Source organism: Miniopterus schreibersii (assembly GCF_964146895.1).
Source record: "Miniopterus schreibersii genome assembly, chromosome: 7".
NCBI classification, from domain to species: Eukaryota; Metazoa; Chordata; class Mammalia; order Chiroptera; family Miniopteridae; genus Miniopterus; species Miniopterus schreibersii.
This window is the reverse complement of record NC_138108.1, coordinates 34872081-34896062: the sequence shown is the minus strand read 5'-3', so window position 1 is coordinate 34896062 and position 23982 is coordinate 34872081. Positions and strand designations below refer to the sequence as shown.

General features: G+C 35.8%; 1 protein-coding gene across 8 annotated transcripts in view; it reads right to left on the bottom strand.

Moving 5' to 3' along the window:
* Positions 1-23982, bottom strand: part of PDE1A (phosphodiesterase 1A) — a 237941-nt gene that overhangs the window by 166347 nt on the left and 47612 nt on the right. Inside the window, exon 1 of one of the 8 annotated variants that reach the window (XM_081141877.1) lies at positions 19012-19502. The exons of 6 other annotated variants lie outside the window; for them this stretch is intronic. In XM_081141877.1, the coding sequence (XP_080998003.1) occupies positions 19012-19064 (53 nt within the window). In that variant the 5' untranslated portion in view covers positions 19065-19502. Of the gene's footprint in view, positions 1-19011; positions 19503-23982 lie in introns of those variants that run through there. One more of the 8 variants, XM_081141878.1, reaches the window with a different exon arrangement.

Genomic DNA, 23982 nt, shown 5'->3' with positions numbered 1-23982 from the left:
CATGAAGCAACAGATGTATAAAAATATAGAGGGAAAGAATTAAAGATAAGCTGAGCAGATTTATAAACCATTTTACAAAAAAGTGTTGTTCATGTCCTTATTTCTTCAGAATTGATTCTAAAACTCCCAAATGCCTCTGCAGTTGAAAAAAATGCCACTAAAATATCTTTATCAGAAAAGTCAGCAAACATTTGTATTATACTTGGTAAACTTTTCCAATGGAATGCTATGCAGCTGTAAAGAAGAAGGATCTCTTACCCTTTGAGACAGCATGGAGGGCCCTGGAGAGTATTACGCTAAGCGAAATAAGCCAGTCAGAGACCAAGAAAAATATCACATGATCTCACTTATATGTGACATCTAATGAACAAAATAAACTGACGAATAAAATAGAATCAGTGGCATGGAAACATGGAATCTCAGAGGGACAGGGGGAGGGAAGGAAGGAATCAACAGATCAAAGAACTTATATGCATACATGCATTGCCCATGGACACAGACAATAGGGTGGTGAAGGACTGGGGCGGGGTGGGAACCAGTTGAAGAGGAGCAATGAGAGAAAAGAGGGGCCATCTGTAGTACTCTCAACAATAAAGAATTTTTTTAAAGGTGCTATGAAATGACCATGTTCTAATTTCCTGATAGTTCAGTGGATGCATCTTCACTTATGCCCCCATTCATGACAACAGAATTAATGGGAGAATCATTAATTGAGAAATTAATACCATGTAAGGTGTACCATGTAGGGGTAAAGTAAGTCAAAATCCCTTTCTATTGATGAGCCTCCAGTCTTCTCGATCTCATTTAACTACAATAGTCAGAATCATTAAAATTACGTATCTCATATGGTCTATTGGTAAAAATATTAAAATAGATTAAATATGGTTTTTCTTCCTTTATAATAGACTTTTAAATTAGGTCATTAAATAACCAAATCACAATCATCAGTAAGAATAATAATTCTCATTAGAGTTCAAAATAACAAATGTGTTTTTCTGCTTTCTTCCCAGTTCAGAGAGATATTTTGCAAGATATCTTCTACTGAATTGTTTCCAAATTTATACTTTACAAGAATAAATTTGTGAAAAAATTAAAAATTTTATAATGAACAGTTCAACTAATTTACCATTTTAATATGCACTCACAGTTCAAAACTATGAATTAGAATGTAATTTATTTTAATGAAAACCTTTATCTTGATATGAACTGTTCCTAACTCTAACAATAATAATTAGCCACCTTAATATAAATGTGAGAGTACTGCTCTAGTGATTATATATATAATATATATGTATATATATGAATTGCAGTACAATTTATATGAGGCTATGTAATAGAATAAGTAGCTGGTCTTAGTCTGTGTCATTCTGTGCAAAGTGTTTTCATTTCTCAAACTCTATTTCATGAGGTAGCATAATCATTTTCATTAACAATGCAGAATAATAAGTTTGTAAGATACGTGGGTAAACATAAAGGATTTACAAATTAAATGTATGCTCAGCTATTTCTAATTGTCCTCCACATTTATTTAGTATTTATTTGACAAGTTTCCTTTAACAGGGCACAGAAGAGAGCTATTGTTCATTCTTCTCATGGTTACTCAAGCCACACTCAAGCCATTGACAAAGTCACTCTCACCACCACCGGATTTTCCCTGAAGTTTCATCTGTAGTCAATTAATATGCAATGCTTGAGTATCTTCTACCAAATAGAAGCTGCTCTAGTTTTCTCCTAACTTTTTATTGAAGTATAATATTCATAATGAAAATTATATAAATCATAAGTGTTAGCTTGATGAATTTTTGCATATTAAATACACCAGATTTAATTTTTTTTTTAAAGTTTACCACCACCCAGAAGTTTCCTTCATATGCCTTTCAAAAGGTTCCAAAGGTAACCACTTTTCTTGGCTTCTAATACTTATATTAGTTTTGCCTGTCCCTGAACCTTAAATAAATGGAATCATACAGTGTATATTCTTTTGTGCCTGGCTTCTTTCATTCAATATTATCTTTATGATATTTGCCCATATTGTTACATGTATTTGTGGTTCATTCTTTCTCGTTTCTTTATAATGTTCCACACAATTATTTATCCCTTCTACTGTTGATAATTTTTGATGTTTTTTTGTTTCGGGTTATTATGAATAGTGCTTCTAAGAACATCTTGTACAGGTCTTGTATAAGTAAACAATACATCTGCACTTCTCTTGGGTATACGCCTAGGAGTGAAATTTCTGGCTATACATATGTTGGGCTTTTATATACTTTGTACTTATTTTCAGTCCCACCAACCATGTATGAGGGTTTTGTTTCCTCTAAATCAGTATATTCTCAACTGGGCATAGTTTTATAACCCAAGAAATTTTTGTCAATGTCTGGAAACATATTTGGTCATCACAACTTTAGTGCTATAGTGTGGGTAAAGACAAGTGATGCTGCTCAACATCCTACAATAGATAGACAGTCCCTCCCAACAAAGAATCATTTGGCCCAAAATGTCAATAGCATGGAGGCTGAGAAACCCTGCTCTAAACCCTCACTATCCCTGGGTAGGTTTCTGGGTTTTGCATTTAGCCATTTCAGAAAGCACATTGTTGCATTGCATTGAAGATTTTATTTGCATTATCTGATAACTAAATATAGTCATTTTAAAGTCTGAGTCTTGGTGCATAGGTGGCAAACCAATTCAGATTCCCAAGTAACTACTCCAAACTCCCACCCTAAACTAAATAGCTCTCTTTATTCATTCAATCTTTGACCCTAGAGCATAGGCCCTGGAGTCCAGTTGACCTAGCTTCAACTCCAAACTCTTCTACCTAGGCAAGTTATTTAATCTCACTGAACTTCAATTTCTTTATCTGTAATATGGGGATACTAATGCCCATATTTTAGTGTTACTCTTACAATTAGGTATAATATAGGTAAGATCCCTGATATATAGAAGATTCTCAATAGGTATTATTAGCGTGGGCTAAAAGTATAAGAGATGCAAATAAATTAGCCTAGAAAGAGCATGGGGTTGAGAGTTAAGACTTGTGTCCTAGTCCTGACTCTGCCACTAACTAACTGAGAACTTGGTCAAAACATTTAATGTCATCCAGCCGGGCATGGCTCAGAGGTTGAGCATTGACCTAGGATCCAGGAGATCACAGTTCGATTCCTGGTCAGGGCACATGCCCAGGTTGCGGGCTCAATTCCCAGTCGGGGGCGTGCAGGAGGCAGCCGATCAATGACGACTCTCTCATCAATAATGTTTCAATCTCTGTCTCTCTCTCTCCCTTCCTCTCTCTGAAATAAAAAAGTAAACAAATAAATAAACAAAAAACATTTAATGTCTTAAAGTTTTTTATATATTTATCTATGAAGCCAGAGAGTTGTGCTAGATGTAAGGTTTTTCCAACCTCATGGTTGTGCAATTCTATAAATATAACAAAGCCTCATCCATCAATAACTTCATAGGAAGGAAGGATAGGATATGTACAAAATAATCAAAATAATAAATAATCAGACCAATTTCTGGCAATCATGCTCAGAAATACAGAGCTAGGAAAAAAGAAAGTATTGCTAGCATTAAAGCCCAAGAGAAGAGAAGCTTATTTTTGCTGGAAGAATCAGGGAACACTTTACGAAGACAGTAGCTTTAGAAACAGGACTTGAAGCCTGGATGACGACGGAGAGGAGGTTCAGGCGTGAGATGGAAGATTGAAACAGAGACAGCAGGGTGTGGGCTCAGAAGGAAAGCAGAAGGCGGGGAAGCACGTCATCCCGAATGACGGTAGCACAGGAGTTGGGAAAGGTGGAAGAAGATGGGTAAAGAGAGAGGAGGTGTGACGGGTTTGCAATGCCTGAAGAATCGATATTTCACGTGGTGGAAAACGGAGATTACATGGCCAATTATGGGAAAAGGGAGTGACATAACCACGACAAAGTTCTAAAGACGAATTTGATAACTCTTGAAACAAGTAACTGTGGAAGGGGGGCTGGAGATTAGAAGGTCAATTTGAAAAAAATCTCATACAATTTTATGAGAGGGGGAAAAGGTTTTGAAGTTAAAAGGCACAAAGAAAAAAAGAGAGAAATAAGTACATTTTAAGGGCCTAATTAAAAGAACTTGATATTGGTTTTGTTATGGAAAAGTGGAAAGGCTGAGATTTTAAATCTAAATGACAAGAGGAGTAGAAGTACAGGGAAACCTTTGATGCTTTGCTCAGTAGCTATTAACAAACAGGCTCAGAGAAGCTTGCTATGCTGTTCATCTAAGAAATATTTCTCAAACAACAGTTTACTGGAGACTTTGCCAGGTTTACAGCTATTCAACGCAAAGGGGATTCCACTGTAAATTTAGGAAACACTAAATGTATTTTCTTCTTAAATATTTACATTTGACATAAACATAATAAAGTTCTGAGAACTGAGTAAGGGTGTGTGTGTGTGTTTATGTGTGTGTAAAACTATTAAATCTTAGTAAATATGTGTTATAATAAATTTCTTTGGAATAGTTTAGTATCAGGTATAGGAAATCATCCAGGTGAACACATCTAAGAGATGGAAATAAATTTAAATTGTCACTAAAGATAAAATTGAGAGCTGCAAATGCAAATTTAGGAAACTCCTAACAGAAAAGATAGTTGAGATTATGAGAAGTGGTTTTGCCAGGGACTGGAGAAGTTAATTGGGGGTTGTGGGAACACAGGACAGTCTACAGTTTAATGAATGGAAATAAGAGAGATTGAATTGTGGCTTAATAGAGTAGAAAAATTAAGGGAAACATTTTAGAATCAGCATCTCCAAATTACTCAATAAGTTATGGAGATACACCTAAGCATTCTAGTCTAGGACAAGTCTTAAATATAGAATCCTAAACCCTCTCTATGGCATCCCAATCTTTATGGGAAAGTCTAGAACTGATACTCCACCTGTAAGTCCTAAGGCCATTGTCTGCTCAGATTTAAACTCATAGTCCTAAAGTGGTCTTAAATGTCCTAATTTTTATAGTTGCAGGTAGAACTCCACAGGATAACATACTATTTGGCATAACTATTAGTTTTCTGACTACATAGTAAATAGTTCTCCCACAGGAAATGCTAAATTGTGGTGTTTGTCAGGAGAGGGGGAAGAAAAAAAGAGCAGAGATTGATAGAGAGCATCATATTTTTATCTAGACATCTACAAGAGATACAAATTAAAAACTAGATGCAAGCTAGGGTCCTCACCAGCACAGGGTTGACATAGCCTCCTTTACATGGATGAGTGAGGCTACATATCCAACTGGGCTAATAGAAAGAAGGGAAATAATGGGATGACAGGTAGGAAGAAGCTAAAGAGAACAAATTATCCAGATTATACACACTGATGACAATTATTCAACTATAGCAGCTCAACTTCCACATGAGTTTGCCTAAAAAAACTGGTATACAGAATTAATAAGAATTTTCATACAAAGTTCAGGTCAACGATCATTTGGTACAGCTGTTCACCTCCTCAGAGTATAGTCAGAAAGTGTTTTTTCAGTTTTTAAAAAAGCAAATATCAAAAAATAATGGATCTACTCTAGAAATGAAATTATTTTAAACCACAAAAGTTATATGTCCATTAGTAAAGATTTTGTAAATATTTGATTCTTAAGAGAGAGAAAATAGCCTTGTAAGGTCATTATATTGTTTGTCAAATAGACCGTGGAATGTATTTTCCCTCTAAAATTAGATTCTTAGTATCTTATTTTGGAAAAAAAAAATCACAATAAAGTAAAATATTTTGAAATAACGAAACGTGGAAGTTTTATGGCACTCAAGAATGGTCTAGAGCACATTAAAATAAACCACCATCAAAACAAGACATTTCAAGCATTTTGAATATTAAAAAAGTTACAGAAAGCAAAGCCTTAAAAAAGATTAATAGGACAGCTACTGTAAAGTTATATTTTAATAATGTCTATTAATGAAATCATAATGAAGTCATAATCAAATCTAGTTCTAGTTTTGCACAACCTAGAAGCCACTTCCTTCAGCTGTTGCCTAGGAAAATGCTATTTATATTATGGTAGCAACAAATCACTTCTGTTTAGAAACACTTTCAAAGCAACTGCCTTTATCTTTCTTTTCCCTCCTCTTTCTTTATTCCTTCTGGAGACAGTATTTTATGTTCTAAAATTCCTAGTAAGTGACTCATATATTACGTGTCAAATCTATGTACGGTCATCACAGTGGATCACATGGCCCAGAGAACACATGACGATTTACTTTGGTCAGTTTTTCCCCCTTGCTTCACCTCTAGAAGAGAAAATTTTCATGGGTACCATGGGTATTAAATAATTCTGAGTAGCTAAAAGAAATATTTTTAAAGTGATGCAAATCACTTCCTTGCCTAGTGAGAATGCGTTATACCTCAAGGAAGGATCATGTAGCTGGCCTGGCACACTCATTAAGGTCTCCTAAATTATCTGTTACAAAGATGCAATCTGTGATGGCAAGCTATGCTTAATCTTATTTAATTCTTAATGTCAGTACTCTTCAATGTTTCTTCCTCTGACTTGCTGTGACCCCTTGAGCTTCAATTTCTTCACCTATGAAATGGAGTCTATACAGGTCGCTTTCTATTCATAAGGATATCATGTAGACAAATTTTACTGATGTAAAATTATTTTTTCAAAATCCTAGCTATGAGATTCTACATAAGCATCGCCATCATTATTCAAAATGACATTATTTGCAGATTTTGAATGGCCTGATTTTCACTCAGGGTAAACTTAAGGATAAATGCTTTTTAAATAATCTCTTCAGGATGAAATGAGGGAAAAGCACAGAAACTAGGTAAAAATGCTGCCAAACTTGTGTATACAATGATACCTGGGTGTGATAATCCACAGATAACTCCCATCTGTTCTTTCTTAATTTACCTCAGCTGTTTCAATAATGTGACATTGTTCATTGTTTCTCAATATTTTTAAAATATTTCTTTTTCTCTTTTTAACCTCACACCATTACAGTTATGTAATAGAACATTTAACTATTCTCTCAACTAGGCAACTTTGCTGAGCTTCTCCAAGTGTAGGTGAAAAGTGTCAACTATGGAGAAATTTCTTGGAGTCAGACTATCTTCCAGATGGAAGGGAGGGAGGGAGGGAGGGAGGGAGGGAGGGAGGGAGGGAGGGAGGGAGGAAGGAAGGAAGGAAGGAAGGAAGGAAGGAAGGAAGGAAGGAAGGAAGGAAGGGAAGGAGGGAGGTGAAGGAAGACTAGCTGAAGCAAAGTGAATTTCAGGAAACTAAGGAGGAATATTTGGGGAAAATTTAGAGGAACAAAAATGTGTATATTGGAACACTAATTTCTGGAGATATTAATAAGCATTATGTAGAATATGTTTGGGAAAATATTGGAGTAAACAAACCTAAGTTTTACTGCAAAAATTCTAATATGCCTTCTAATCTCTAAGAGGAGAGTGAACGTGACAGGCAGTATTTCCCAAACATAATTAATGCTTTTGTTCAGAGCATCTCAGGGGAATGGGGTTCTATGATGAAACGGTATTTTGGAAACATTGAGCTCAAGAGCTGGGTTTATCAAGTTTATCAGGTTTATCAGATTTGCCAGTTTTAACAACAGACTAGACGGGTGGGAGCCCATATTCACAACATAAATGCAGTATGGCCCTTGACTCGCCAGCCCTAACCAAACTTTCAGCCACACGTCTCTCCACATACTGAAGTTCAGCTCTGTGCTGGCCAGTAGAAATTCTCCCTGCCCCCAAAAGTCCTCCAAATGTCCACGCACTTCTCTATTCCCATGCCCTTGCTGGGACTATGCCATCTTCTGGATGTCCTTTCCTTCTTCCACTTGCCTGTCAAAATCATCCACAGCCTTCGATGTTTGCCCTCGAATGTTTCTCCCTCACCTGTCACTGTACTTCATGTGTGCTTCAAATTAGGGCAAGAGTTCTCAAGCCTGGCTGTACAACTCAAAATATCTAGAGAGCCCGGCCGGGCGTGGCTCAGCGGTTGAGCGTCGACCTAGGATCCGGGCGATCGGGGTTCGATTCCCGGTCAGGGCACATGCCTGGCCTGCAGGCTCCATCCCCAGTCGGGGGCGTGCAGGAGGCAGCCGATCAATGACTCTCTCAGCATTGATGTTTCTCTCTCTCTCTCTCCCTCTCCTTTCCTCCCTCTGAAATCAATAAAGGTATATTAAGTAAATAAACAAACAAACAAACAAATAAAATATCTAGAGAGTTAAAAAAGGCAACAACACTGATTTCTGTGTCTCGTTCAGTGATTTTGATATAATAGGTTTGAGAAACAACCCTTGCATTGGAATTTTTAAAAACCCCACAACACCAGTGATTGTAAGACACATTCAATGTTGACAGCCATTGTTTTGGGGTTCATAGTAGATTATCTCTATACTTTTTAAACCTACATCCTAAAAGCATGGTTTAAGATGTTTTAGAGGAGACATTTAACCCTTTTCTTACTCATAGGGCTCTGTGCCCACAGATATTTTTGAATAAAATAAAATTTTTAAATGGCTTATATTTCCAATGATGATGCTAATCTTATTAAAAGGTTATCCAAACTACTTTGTTCTTCCATTCCAGTTCCATATAAATTATATCATTAAGGAAAGTAGCTCCCAAATCTAGCTATGACTTGGCATAAACTGGCTAGCATGCAGAAATATATAAAGGCTTTCTACTCCCAGGCCTATGAAAGCATAATTTCTGAGGTTAGGTCTTCAGAAACTTGTTTTTGTTTTGTTTTGTTTTGTTTTGTTTTGTTTTGTTTTTGTTTTGTAAACTGCAATTCTAATGTCAATAGCAAACAGATTCATTTTGTGAGTCACTGATTAAAAAGAGGAATTATGTAATGTGTGGCTTTTATGAAAAAATTTACTCATTTGAGTGATGTTTGGGAGGGTTCAGTAATGGAAAACAATATCGTAAATCTAGCCCACTAAAAATAAATAATTTTAAAAGATAATAATTGTAAATTCTAGAGAATACACATTATGGATGAGATGCAACTATTTTAATTTACTATTTTCATGTTATAGTTTTCCTTTCCATGTTATAGTTTTAGTGGAATTGAAATTGAATTGCTTAAAATATATAATTAATTATATTCAGCTTCCATTAAAATAACTAATTTTCTCAATTCTCTTATCATGACACTTGTTATATATCAAAACTCCAGAGGAACTGGGAAAATGTGGGAGATCATTATGGGTGTAATAGCTCATGTTTTAGGCAATTAGGTGAAACTTTAACTTTTAACTTTTCAAAACTTTTAAACCAGAGATCTCAGGCATGCTGTAATCCTGGAGTCAGGTGAGCCACATGTGACCCATCAGCCAGACACATGAAGGTCAACTTGCAGCACTTCACTATTCTGTTAATATATTTTATTTCCTATCCTCACTGCCACACAGATACCTTTAACAGCATGAAATAAAAATTCAAATTATGTACTGTCTCTTCAATGGCTGAAGAATAAAAAAAAGCATAAGAGCTTTCAGAAAGCATTAATTGCATCAGTTGACCCTATCGTATATGCTTCCTGTTAATAATGCCCTCCCACATCGACCCTGGACTTGGCCACGTGACTTTTTGATTTTTCAAAGGAACAGTAGCAACTTGACTCATTCACAGTCAATCAGAGCCTTGAAAAGTGTGAGTTTCTGCCTTCTCTCTGGGATTCCTGCTATTATCCTGAGAACAACATGTCCAAGCTAGCCTCCTGGAGGGCCATGAGAGAGACATGGAGGAAACCCAAGTCCTATAACCAAGGTCTTCCTAGACCTTGCTCCCAGCAAGCCCACGATATGGACACAATTGCATGAGAAAGCCCTCCGAGATCAATCAAGTTTGGCACAGATCACAGAACCACTCAGCTGATTCATAGGCTCATGATTGGTTTTATGTTTTTTTCAGATGTGATTATTTTTATTTTTTTAACTTATAGTGATTTTTAAAAATTTATTGTTGAAAGTATTACAAATGTTCCCCTTTTTCCCCCATTGATCCCCTCCACCTTGTACCCACCCCTGGGCTCCAGGCCTTCACCACACTATTGTCAGTGTCCATGGGTTATGCATATGCATGACTCATGTTGTTTTAATTTTTAAGCCTCTAGATTTATAAAGAGCAATAGTTGATACAATTGTCTTCAGTGTTTGAAAGGCTGTTCTGTGAAAGACAGTTTGTATCCTTCTTGTTCCAGTTCTACTGAGAGAGAAAAAGTTGTATTGCTCAGAAGACAGAGTTCCATTTATGAAAGTACTTCTAACAAGTCATAGTTGTTCAAAGGTGAAACAGGCTATAGACATTGAATTTTCTGATTCTGGAATTATCCAATTTGGGGCTAACATTAATGCATTTTATTTATTCAACAATTATATATTTCTTCATCTATTCCTTTACCACTACAAAATTATACACAGATTATCAGTACAAGTATATCATAGAATATATTGGTTTTTTTAATTCTTTAGTATTAGAAATAAGAACCAATTACCCATCCCTCTAGTAATCCTTTTGGATGTTGCTGCCAGGAATTTCAGTCAAGATTTATGGGTCATCATTCATGCTGCAAATGGAGAGTGACCACTACATGGACCTAACTAAGCAAATCATTCATTCTATCTTTTATTTATTTCAAGGATCACCAGCTAACAGTCTGAAGCTAGCTTTTGTTTAGTCCCTCAGTGGTTCAAAAAATGTGAAACTAGACTTGACTTGTGGTGGTGAACACAAAATACAACATACAAATAAGATGGTGTTTGGGGATGGAGCCCTTGGAAAGTGCTTAGGCCATGAGGGTGGAGCCCTTATGAGTGGGATTAGTGCCCTTACAAAAGAGACCTTGGAGAGTTCCCTTGGTCCTTCTACTACCTGAGAACACAACAAAAAGGGCTGTCTGTGAACCAGGAAGCCAGCTCTCACCAGACACCTAACCTGCTGACTTCTTCATCTCAGATTTCCAGCCTCTAGAACTTAGAGAAATAAATTTCTGTTGTTTATAAGCTTCCCGGTCTATGGCATTTTGTCACAGTAGGCCGAATGAGCTGAGATATGAGGTGCTCAGAGCAGCTGAAATCATGGAGACAGAAGACAGAGCGGTGCAGTAAACACTCACGTGGGAAGGTGAGCAGTAAGCTCTAGAGAAGGTTGGAGGAGGATGGGGAGGAACGAGCAGGGGGATGGGCGCCGGGTGTCCAGGAGCAGGTCCTCAACAGGGTTAAATAGGACAAGACGGCACGATTGACATGCCTGAAGGAGGGCGAGTGATGATGAAGATAGATAGATAGATGATGATAGATGATAGATGATTGATAGATGATAGATTAGATAGAGAGAGAGAGAGAGAGAGATATGGACAGATAAAAAATAGAGCCGTGGTTACCAGGGGCTGGGGGTGGGACAAACATGGAGCTATTGTTTAATGGATATAAAGTTTCAGTTTTGCAAGCTGAAAAGAGTTCTGGAGATAGAGGGTGGTGATGGTTGCAAAACAGTGTGAATTTACATAATTCTACTGAACTGTTTATTTTTAAATGGTTAAAATAAATTTTTTTTTTAATTTAAAAAAAAGTGAAACTAAATGCTTTCAGTTTCTCACCTGCCACAGTTCCCAGTACTTCCTATTGCATACATTTACAATACTGACCTGGTCCCTTTAGGTATTTAAGTTCAAAGCTGGGTAAATGCCTACTTATGAAACTCATTCTTCCAAAAGTTATGGAAAACACAATGATGAATTCAATATTTATGTTAGTCTCAGAAATCTTACAGTTATGTAGGAGAATCACTCCTCTTTCTTAAGTAATTATATTAGAATGAAGTGATACATAAGGCCAAAAATAAGCAGATAAAATGACATGGATCTCAGAATGAGAAACAACTGGGCGTAGCTGGACTAAGCAACAAATGCTTAATTAATGGGCACAGACATTAGCAAGAGTCTCTTAAATTTTTTGCTGCTTCACAGAGACATCACTGCTGGAATAGTTATAACCACTTGGAATCTTCATTAGAGAAGATATCTAACAACCAGATGGTCCCAGATTGTCACATGCTCCTCCTTTGATCCAAATTTTAATTTAATAATATAATTTAAAAGTGGCTTGACTTAAGGGGATTTTCCTTTCCTTCCTCAATTAGGACTCAAAAATTGCCACATTTGTATGTTAAAGAAACAGTCCTACCCTTTTTCATTACCAGTGGTTTATAATTTGATCCAAGCTATTTGATCCTTAAAAATATCAAATTAAATAATGTTTTTAAAGCTGAAGTGATGATTTTTATTGAAAAAGTCTATGACTTTTGATAAATAAATGGTTAACAAATATATAATTAATATTTAAATATTTGTGTTTACTTAATAAACAACTCTCCTAAAAATAATATCTTAACATCATAAAGGCAGTAGCCACCAAAACACTAAAATGGATACCAATTTAATCACAATTAATGCTTCTTCATAACAGAGTATATGTTTTCAATGGGTTAGGCTTGGGAAGCTACAAAGGTAACAAATCTGGAAGCTTAAGCATCTGCTCTTTCAAATGCACTGTGACTTGCCCTATACACTTCTAGCAGCTCCAATTCAGGAAATGTTGGATTTTCCTCAATTAGAGCTCACGTCCAAGTGGCCTTAATCAAATACATAAATAAACTGAAGCTTTCCCATGAGAACTAACAAAATTACGTCATGTCCAGTGACAGAGCTGAAGAGACTGGGTTTATAAATACTGCAGACTTCTTTAACTTTATTCCATCTCAACAAACCTACAGGTCATCTTTAGTCTTATTTTTATTATTTTACATGCTTTTTACCTAAACACTATACATAACAGGCTGATTACTCCAAATATAAAATTTTCCAGATGGCATAAACCATTAAATTATCCCCAGCAGATCATCTTATTTGCATAGTCTTGATTTTCTTCATTTCAAACATTACAAATCTTTGAAATACCATTTCTGTCTTACCAATGTCTGAGATAAATGCAATTAACCAAATTTCTATAGCTTCCAAAACAAGATTTGTGTAGCTACTGCTTTAGAGACACTTTCCTTGTTCTAATCTATTCCCTGTTCCTAGATCCATAGCAGAAATGATTAATTGTGGATTTACTACTTCCTCATAGACTTGCTCTGAAGATTGTATGTATGGAACTTTTCTAAAAATACACTAAGATTTTGATGAATGGCAGCTCTTAGTATTAATCTTAATACCAACTGCTGTTGGTGGTGATGATAATTTATTGGACATAATTTAAATTTGTGTTGAGTGTGGGTGAATTATTACCAGCAGGATTAAATTATTTACTGCCTGACTTTAAAATGTATATCAAATTACAGTTTATCTGTTTGTAATGAACACTAAAAAATTTGAGCTACTTTTACTACTGGGAAAAAAAGCTATAGCAACTTCTGAGCATTTTTTTCATGTTAAACATTACCACATGCCTTGCATTGATATGTCTTTGCTGTTTTGCTTTGACCTTTGTAATCTATTTTAAAGACCAATTTGTGCCTGTTCCTCGCTTTATGTCATGCAATGAATGACCTTTGACCAGCAGCAATAACATGTTGACCTAGATCACAAAAAGAATAATTTTAATAAGCATGTCTGTTATAAAACACATTTTTCTTCTAATTAGCATTGTATCTAATAGTGTCATTAACTTTAAATTCATTTCACTATGTGTACTTTCCAGAAGTATTTCTCACTTTTATAGCAAGAGGGAATAACTTAAGTATAATTATTTTTTTATCAATTAACTGTCCCTTACATTAAAAAAATCATCATTTATATTTTCTAAAAAAAAAACAAAAAACAAACCTGAAATTAAATTTCTGGAATGTAACTAAGTAATGATTGCAAATAAATACATTTTCTTTTTTTCTCTCTCATTTTTTAATATATTCACAATCGATTTTGTCTTAGAGCCCAAAACTGGTATAATATTTTTATAAATGTAGTTGGTATTATGTTTCAGATTCGATTTACATAACACTTTTTCCTATGAGCAATTCATTGCATAAAAAAGGAAAGATGCTTAATATATTATACTACTTCATCACTTCAAAAGTAATTTTTTTCTATCTAATTACTTTTCTCTCTGATGACTACATACTAAATAGATTTCTGTCTAAAGTACATATTTTTGGTGAGAGGGAGGTAATAAAAAGAGACTTAAGTCAAAGAATGTCATAAATACTTATAAGACAAAAATACCAATGTCCAATAATGTATTACAATTTCTTTAAAATTTGAAGTGACTTTACATTTTATATTATTTATGTTTTTTATTGTTCCCAAAACACTGAAGGAAAAAGGTCTGAAACATCTGAATAATTGAATACTATCAAGACACCTTGCCGGGGAAACTACTATAAGTGAGCAAAGTCAGCCAGGTGTTCCACCTTGTTAATTAATATGTGAGCATCTGAAATGCAGTAAAGCCCCTGCAGACCAGCAACTTCTGGTTTAGCTTGGACACTGATGTTAATAAATTGAGTTTAAATGTGGGAATAAATAAAAAGGCCTACACTCCGAAAGGTGTAAGATTTTAAATTTGTAACTGATATTTTATGATATTCCTCTATAAAGCATAGATCACAACCTCAAAGTGAGAATTCAGACACAACAATAAGGTTCCCAACCATCCCTATGAGGTCCACAGACAAAATTAGGATATGCCTTTCTTTCCCTAGGCTTTTTTATTGCATCCCACTGCTTTCCGCATCTCTGTGTGAAGAGACTACATCTGCCAAGAGCACACTCAGAATTCCTCTGCTAACAGATACTTGTAAAAATACAACTTCTTTAGAGGCGAGAAGAGACAAAACAGCACGTTCTGAATGCTGTGAATATCTCAGCATGGTTTTCCATCGTCGTGGGCTCTGGCAGCCATTTGATTTGCGCTTTAATGTCTCAGATCCTGGATGCACAGACCAGATCTCAACTCCGGGGCTGATGAAAAGCTATTTGCATGATTTCACTTATGGCTTTTCAGAGCAGCTTCTAGTGGAAAGTCACCACAAAAATAACTTCTCCACTTTTGAACCCTGAAGAGGTTCACAAGGCTGTCAGTTCCAAAGAACACTAAATAAGGTTTAACATGTAAGAAAAGTTTCAATTTATTTTTTAAATTCACTTTTTCCCTATCTACCTCTAGAAAGAATTTGAAGCAACAGAAAATGATGCCCATATAAGAGTTTGATAAAACATCAAATCAAATAGGAAAAGATAATTATAACAAAAGCCCAGACTTAAACTCTTCATGGCAGTGAAATTCAGATACGAGGTATTTTCACTGGCGCAATTATTAGGAGAAAGATTTTTCTTGTTTCAGGTGGAAGGTTGATCTATCCCATGGGAACACAGAAAGTTCACTAAGCACTATGAATATGCAGTAATATGAAAGTGTCTTCAGCAAGTGTTTTATGGAAGTTACAGAAAGGTACTTCACTTGAAGTGTGTTGTAAATTGTCAAATCTATTTATAAAAAGAGATAAATCATAATTACCAGAAACAAAACTCTGTGGTAATACAGAAAAAAAGGTCTTTAAAGTCTAAAGGAATGTATCTCTATTGTAGGCCTCCAATATCAAATGTGATTAATGTCTCGGATTTTAAGGATCTATATAATTTTACTTTCTAAGTGTGAAAGAGCAAACTCAGTGTTGTTGAAAACATATTAATATACATTTTGTGATAGTGGTTCCTCCCTGGAAAGTTATAAAACCTAAAGTGTTTCTCTTGAGTACAGGGAGAATCGCCTTTTTTCTATACAAGTCTGAGCTGCAAGAATATCTGCAGACAGAACCACTAAGTGTGTTTGAGATGCATCCTTATATATGCTCAGGGCTGAGTGGTCTCATTGATCCCAAAGTTCCACATGATATGCATGAGAAAGATCATATAAACTCCTGTGTTGGCCATAAAGGAAACTTGACTTTGTTCCTGGCCTCACAGACCTGGTGTAAAAATATATATCTAACATTTCCAAAAAGGACTTTTAAAATATGGATTTGATAACCTAACTGGTGAGATGATTTTGGAGTCACCATTGTAGGAGACACATTCTTAGAGGCAGACTCTAAATACCATGTAAGATTCCTCATAGTCTTCCCAGGATCGTATCCAGCCATGGAATTTCAGTGTGCACCATGTATTCTAAAACCACTCAACTAACTTTTAACACTTGATGGATGACTTTTACTGTATGACATTTAGGGAAATTATGCTAATGAAAAGTTGATGTTAATTCAGTCTCAAAATTAAATATTAAAAAATCTTGCTTTTATCTCTCTCAATTCACTTAGTCATCACTGAACTATGTCTCTTCCATTACAATTTCCCAGGACATTGTTACCTCCTTTTTAGCACCCATCATCTATCTGTCTATGCCATAGTTATTTAGGTATGTATTAGATTCAATGTCATGGGAGGGCGGCTACAATTTGTTTTTTGTTTTTTTTTTTATCATGTCTAACCGCCCCAGAATTGTAGCCCAGATTCTCGACACTTGTTGATCAGAGAAGACCAGGTGACTTGAATTAAAGCCATAGGTTCAGTTGCAGGAGAAAGTAGCCTGTATTTGGAAATCTGAATGGTGTCAATATGTCAGATATTTAAGAAAAATAAAATTCTTGAGTGATCTCTCTTAATGACTATTTTAAATGAATTACTTAAAAACTGCCAAGATATTATTTTCACAAAATGTCATTTAAACTTGTAGCTAGCATATACAAATAGTCTAATAGAGATCTCCTTACCAAGTGGAGTGAGAACTAATGTGCAAAGCCCTTAGGAAGTGGAAGACAAACAAGTACATGAAGGAAAGGTCTGGTCTGTGGGTTCTGACCAGGAGGCAGGCCTGAGAAAGGTGCCTCGGTGTGAAAGCTGGACAGTTCGGGGATAGCCGAAGGGCACAAGAGACCTGGGAAAGGAGGCTGGCAAAGAAAATTGAAGTGGGGCGTGAAATAAAGGCCAAAGATGCCAAAGGCAGGCTGAAACCCACTTGCCCAAAAGTACAACTGGCTATCAGAAAGCCCGTGCCGTTTTTTACTGAAGAACAGCCCAACACTTTCTCTGAGGAATAATGCCTGGTCATTTGAATCCTTTAATGCACTCTCCACCTCCCTCTGTCTTCATCGCAAGCACACTCTGATCAAAGCAAAGCCAGCTGTCAGTGTGGAAGGGAACCAATGAACCCCACATCTGGCCTTAGCCTGTTTTCAGCCAGGGGCTGCTCCCACACTCACTTGAAACAATTGCTTGGGTGAAAGCATGTCCTCTTCGGTAGCTACTCTTTCTCTTCTAACTCACCAGGATCTTGAAGCCATCATTTGAATTTAGCAAATTGTATTCTAATTATCTGTGTAAAGAATCTCAGCTTCCACAAAAGGATCTGTTCTTTATATAAAAAAGAACAGCAGCACAGTTAAGTCGCAGTTTCCCTGCGAGTGGCACTTAAGCGTGTAATTCATCGGGAGCTAACAAGGATGTGGCCAGAACCAGTGACGAAGGACCACCTGTCTCACTGCCACAGCTCCCCGTGGGTGATACACTAAAGGCGCCGCCTGACAGGCTCTGATTTTCTCCAGCACAACACTGCCTTCCTGAAGCTCTGCAGGTGCCTTCTGCGCGCGGCACGTCGGTGGGATTGGCTTTGGAATCATCTGGGCACCTGTCATGTCTTTTTGAACTCATACATGCCCTTGGAAGGAAATAGAAATTAATAGCATAGAATTGGGACAACTTTTCAGGAAACATGGCAGACGGATACACATTCTGGGGTCATTTGGGATTTTGGGTTATTACTGCCATCGCTGCATGAAATTTATAAATGCATATTTAAGTAGAGACAGATTATGCTATTAAACCCACATGTATAGATTTAAATATAATTTATCTTCAAGCTAAGGTTATAAACGGATTTGAGCTGGAATTTTGTTTTAAGCATTACTAAGCATATTGTTGCTATTAATAATACTGTAATAATGTTTAATAAACCACATAAAATGGCCACATTTTATATAATTATACTCCTTGAGGCCCACTCTTATTCATTTTATAATAAACAAAATGTTAGGAATTCCATCTATAAACTTCTATTGTCCGGTAGTTAATTCCAGATCAACAACCAGGGACTGCAACTTGACTTTAACATTTAGTATTGCTAATTTATAGTATCTCTGCTATGTTTAGGATATTATTTTGGGGGAAGCACAAGATTGATATATAATTAAATTGCTTTTTAGTCTTCTGTTTTAAGAGGCAGGAATTGTTTATGTTCATTTTCTAGCTCCTTTAAATTCTTAAGTCTCAATTCTGAATTCTAAAGTACACAAGAGGTAACTAAAGAATCAAGAGTTCAAGAATCAAAGAAGAAATTGCAGCACTCTTACAGTGTTCCTCCTCACAAAATAAAACCTTAGCTTACTCCATTATAATGCATCTATCCTAGGCATAGATTCGACCACAGTGTAAAACTTCCCTGGTTGCCCTCTTGTTTCCTTAACTGCTATACGAACACTCCTGAACCAGCTATAAAATGTACAGCCTTGAACAGTAGCTATCAAGTTCAAATTTGTCTCCCCACACATTACTGCGAAAAGGTGTAGCATTGGCAGCATTAAAACACTACCTCTGAGTGTAACCAAGTGAAAGAACCAAACACAATATTTCCATTTAGAGGGCTGAGCCACCATTAGAAACAGTGAGGGGTTGCACAGTGTTCCAAAAGTTTTTCCAGTGCTATGTCATTCATGTGCTTGAATAGTAATATGATTTTTTAAGTATATTTTGAGTTGATAAGAGCTTTTGTACAGAGTTTAAGAAAACAGAAAATAGAAGGAATCCTTTGGTATGTATGCATGAAGTTAAACTTTATGCACACTCTGCTGCTTTGCTGTAGCTTAGTGCCAGAATTCCCAAGTTAAGAAGGAAGGGAAAAAATTCTTTTTCCTGATCGCCCCGAGCCACCTGGGCTCTAGCATAACTTACCTAAAGATGGGTCTTTGGAGATGCTTCTTCTTGATTGTGACATGGTCATCCATTTAAAGGTGAATGTTTAACTTCTTCCTGGAAAGTACTCCAGAAATCCAGGGAGGGAAAGTAGAAGCTTATCCTGATCTATTGTGCTGCAAGGAGCCCAGAAGGAAAAAGTTTCCTCTTTCTCTTTTTGGGTGCTGGGAGAAAACTTCCCTGCTCTCTGCCAGCTGAGCAGTGTGTCCATAGAGGCCACATAAGACAGGCACGTTGGGGCACTCCCCCACAGAGCAGGGTGTGCAAAAACCACCAAGAGTCACTTTGACACGGGCAGGAGAAGTGCACGGAACCCTCGGAAACAGAACAAAACAAACAGAAAACGTCCTACCCCAGTGGCACCCACGTAGGAGCCCCCTAAGTTATCGCAGCCATGAGAGCACTCCTTCCACATGCTGGTCAAGCTCGGAAAAGCTAAGTCCCTCCCTGTCTTTAAAACAGTCTGCTCTGAGGCTCAACTTTTTTCTTCAAAATAAAAGTTGTACAGCTGGTTCAGCAGTCCCATGTGAGTACCCTCTGAAAGTTTGTTCTGTTAAAATAAGAACTGTATACAAATTAATGAAGAAAGAAGGGCTCGGGCTGCATGGCTGGCTCTGCGTCAAGAGATGATAATTATTTTACAATCTTGCTTTTACTAACACTGAATAAAATATGGACACGACTCATCATTTTTGGCATTCGTAACCTAATAACCTACACTTGGCTGAAGTCAGAGATGCCATTTCAACTGATAGGAGGCCATGTGAAGCCGGCCAGAGCTACAAAAGTTACAAAAACAAAAATTGCTCAATTCTAAAGTGACATTGTACCCAGATGATTGTACTCAAATACATCTTTCCAACTAAGAGAGGACACTGCAAAAAAGGTATAGAAACACACACACATATATGCATACAGTTTTGGTTTTTTTACAAGTCCCCAAAACTCCCTGGGAGCCTAAGGTTTTTATATTATATGATCAAATTTGAACTTATAAAAATAAAAAGAAAGAAAAGTAGATATAAGAGAGAGTTGTGGACAGCTGGAAATAAATAACATTAAAAATTGTTTTATTTGGAAGACAGACTCACACTGCAGGAACTCTTGTTCTAGTTACAGATAAGGCAAATCGTCATATTTTAATATAACTTATTTTGGAGACAGTCCTGTATTTGAATCATTAACAAAATTTCTACTCAATCAATAGTGTCATGGGATTCCAAGCCAGAGGTTTTGGTATGTAATAAAATAAACCATCTCGAAGTATGATTAAAATGTTCTTAAAATTATGCATGTAATAAATGGTGAAAAACCTAAGAAACACAAATGCCTTTAGTAAAATGATCCATAAAAATAAGACTCAAATGTCATGGAGGGGGGATATGATCTATAGGCCTCAATCTGTAGTTCTTAGCACTCTCCAGAGACTCCCATACAAGCAAGAGCACCATTTTACTTTCCTCTCAGAAGAATAGCAAAGGAGAAAAGAATTACTGAAAGAAACCACTGATTATATCGAGTAGTTTTAATACACACTTTTTCTCTCATTTTCCTAATGAAATCAGCCTGAGAGAGCCCTGAACTAAAAATAAAATAAAAGGGTTCTAGTCCTAGTTCTATCATGAACATTCTGGGCCATTTTGGGAAAATGTCTTGACCTATCTGAGCCCCAGTTTCTTTATTTGTAAAATGAAGTTATAATATTTTTGAATTCTATGTTCCTTTCAAGCTTTAATGGTACCATAGTGCTATTTTTAAATATGATTAGTTTGCTTCTTGCAAAGGAACTAGCATTAAGGTAAAGATGCCTGATATTCAAAAAAAAAAAACCCAAAACATTTAATATACAAAGTTATAAATAAATAAGGAAGTTATAAATTAAAAGGAAGACAATTTTATATTATAGATATTTATGTAGATATTCTATATTTATATAATAATGTCTAAATTAATCTTTCCTTCACCATCAATAAGCATCCAATCATAGATTGATATGTATGGGATATTGATGTTAAATCTGGGGTGGATGCTTTGTTATAACCATATACTTTGGCTCTCTTTGTATAGGACTGTATATAAGTAATAACATCTTGCATAGCTCTTCTGAAAGTATTTTTGCACTTATGGCTGGCATTCAATTTCTGTATTCATGGTTCATCTATATTACTATTAATTTAGCATAAATATCCCTGAGAGAGGGACAAGCCAAAAAATTGTAAGCCCATCAACTTTAAAAAATTAGCTTTCATTTTGTCTACTTTTGAATTAGAAAAGTAAGATGCTTTCTTCATTAGCATGATGGAGGCAACTCAACACAAATACTGGTAAACATCTAGCCAAGGGACAGTTCAAATGATAAGAAAGTAAGCAATCCAACTTGAGGCTTAAAGGCTTATCAAGTGCAGAATTTGAAAGTTATTCAATTAATTACAGGAAATCCATAACATTTTTTATTGCATTAGGTTTATATTCCCTTTGCTCGTAAGCCTTAAGGTAGAAAACTTAAATTCCCATTTACATCAAGCACTGTATTTAAACCTCATCTTAGAACCTAAAGAGTCATGAGAAAATACCAGTATATTAAATATTCACTTGGCACACAAAAAATATGTATGTCCTAAATGTTTTTATTAACTTTTTCTCAAAGAGCATTTAAATTTAATATTGAGAAAATGTTTGCCTTATTAACTTATTCAACTTTAATGTAGTCTTTAATAAAATGAAAGAAACTCACTATTGTTGCTTAAATTACAAAAAATATATTTCTTAAATTAACACCACTATACTCATAAAATACAAAAATTTATATATCAATAACAAGGCCAACTCTCCTAAAAATGATCTAAAATATAATTTATTATAAATATTTTTCCTGGGGTTAGGGATCAGAAATGGTGTTTATAGTTTTCCAGTTATGGTAAACTCTCATTCAGTAGAGTTTGCGTAACATTTTTACCCCCATTGCTGCTTGCGTGCTCACTCATGCTCTCTCTCTCCTTCTCCCTCTCTCACACACACATACATACACCCTCCCCCACTCAGCACTGTTCGAGACTGCATAATAGGTGCTCAATAAGTGTTTCTTATTAATAATTTGTTAAAATTCTCAGCTGAAACACATCGACATGCCCATCACAATCAACTCTTTTTGTGTGACAAAAAATATGGATCTACTCACATGACTTTTCCAACCAAGTGGATACAAAGTGTGTCATGGAATTTTGTGTTAAGCATCTTGGAAAACAGGTAAGTTTTTGTATAAGAAGGTACATGGTTTATCTAAATTACTATATTCCTATAAAAGCTTTGGGTTTTATTCATTGTAATTTTCTGTTCTCTGGCTCAGTTTACAATATATAGGTGCCAAACACATGCAAAGGTAGAAAAACAATTTAATATTATGCCAGCCTAAGAACTGGAAAATGAATGCACAAGTTATCACTTTACCACATAAGTCTAGTGAAATATAAGCCTGAGACAAAGTATATGCTCTTTTGTTCCAACATTACTTCATTAAATACATGCCACAAGTTATATATTTAAGTGAGTTTTGAATTAAGTGGAGAAGCAGGAAGGCAATGCAAAAAAGATAGGATCAGATGACATTTTAGGTTATATGTTATATATATATATATTTAATATATATAAGTATATATAACAATTTTTTTAAACCTGGTTCTTTCTCTCTTGCCTCTCCACTTTCCACCAAAATTAGAATTAGCCCTGTGTATGATTAGAGTGTCTCCTACACCTAAACTCCAGGTTCATAGTTCTCAATCTTTTTTTTCCCCACACATCATACATGAAAGATAATGTGCATGTGATACTCTCCCAGAAGTACCTAAATCTTGATAAAACCAAAAAAAGTAAAATGCAAACATTGCCATAATTTCCATTTGACATAGCTATAAATATTGCATCAGTAAACTGAAACACTGCTTGGTTAACTTTACCATGAGATGAATGGCAGGGTATGAACTATTTCTGATGGACCAACCATAACTCTTCTTTTATCACTGGGTGAAAAACTATTGCATATAAGGGAGTGAGAGTGGCATTGTTTTAAAGGTAACTCAAATCTGATGTATCCTTTTAAAGCTAGTCCTTCACAACATTCAGCATTTTCTCCATTTTTTAAACAAATTTTCTGCTACAAGTTTCACAGTGGATTACAAAGCTTGTTGATAAGTGGTGGAGCTGGAATTTGAACACAGGTGTCTCATCCTGATCCCACGCTTTTATCCCTACTGAACAGGCTGTCATGTTGTTGGACAGTCTGCTGCTGAGATCACCTGGGCTTTCTGAGCTATATTTTCTATTCCATGAAGAAAGAGAGAAAGCAACTGGCCACTCTAATGAGTGTCTATTCTTCTAATCCTCACCCTACTTAAATATCATTGCATTGTAGGTTATGTCACCAAAGCCAGCCCTAGAAAGAGCCTACTTATCTGGAGGTGAAATGATCAATGAATATGTTCTACTAACATCTGAATTGAAACTCTGTTCTGTTATAAAGAGCCCTGGACTAATGTCAAGGAACAAACATTTAAATCCCAGCTCTAGCAGCAATTTTCAACTCTCTGCACATTTGTTTCCTTAATAATCAAACTAAGAGGTTGGGCCAGATGACCTCCAAGATCCTTTCCAGCTCTGAATTTTTATGACTTTATGACTGGCACCATGATAAAATGTCAAGTTATTTAAATTTAGTGGCCAAGCAAGAATAAACTCTGTAGTCATTTTAGCTTTTCTTAACCCCAACAGGGTCATCCATACCACCAGAATACTTTTTTCCTCACTGTTATAGGATTAAAAATATAACATTCTACCATTCAAACATGAAAATAAATTGTAGAACTTTATTTTTTCTAGCTAAGTGCCCCCTCCCCCCCAATAGCTTCTACTTGGAACTATTCTCACTGGAATATAACTATAGCAGGATAGGGATAA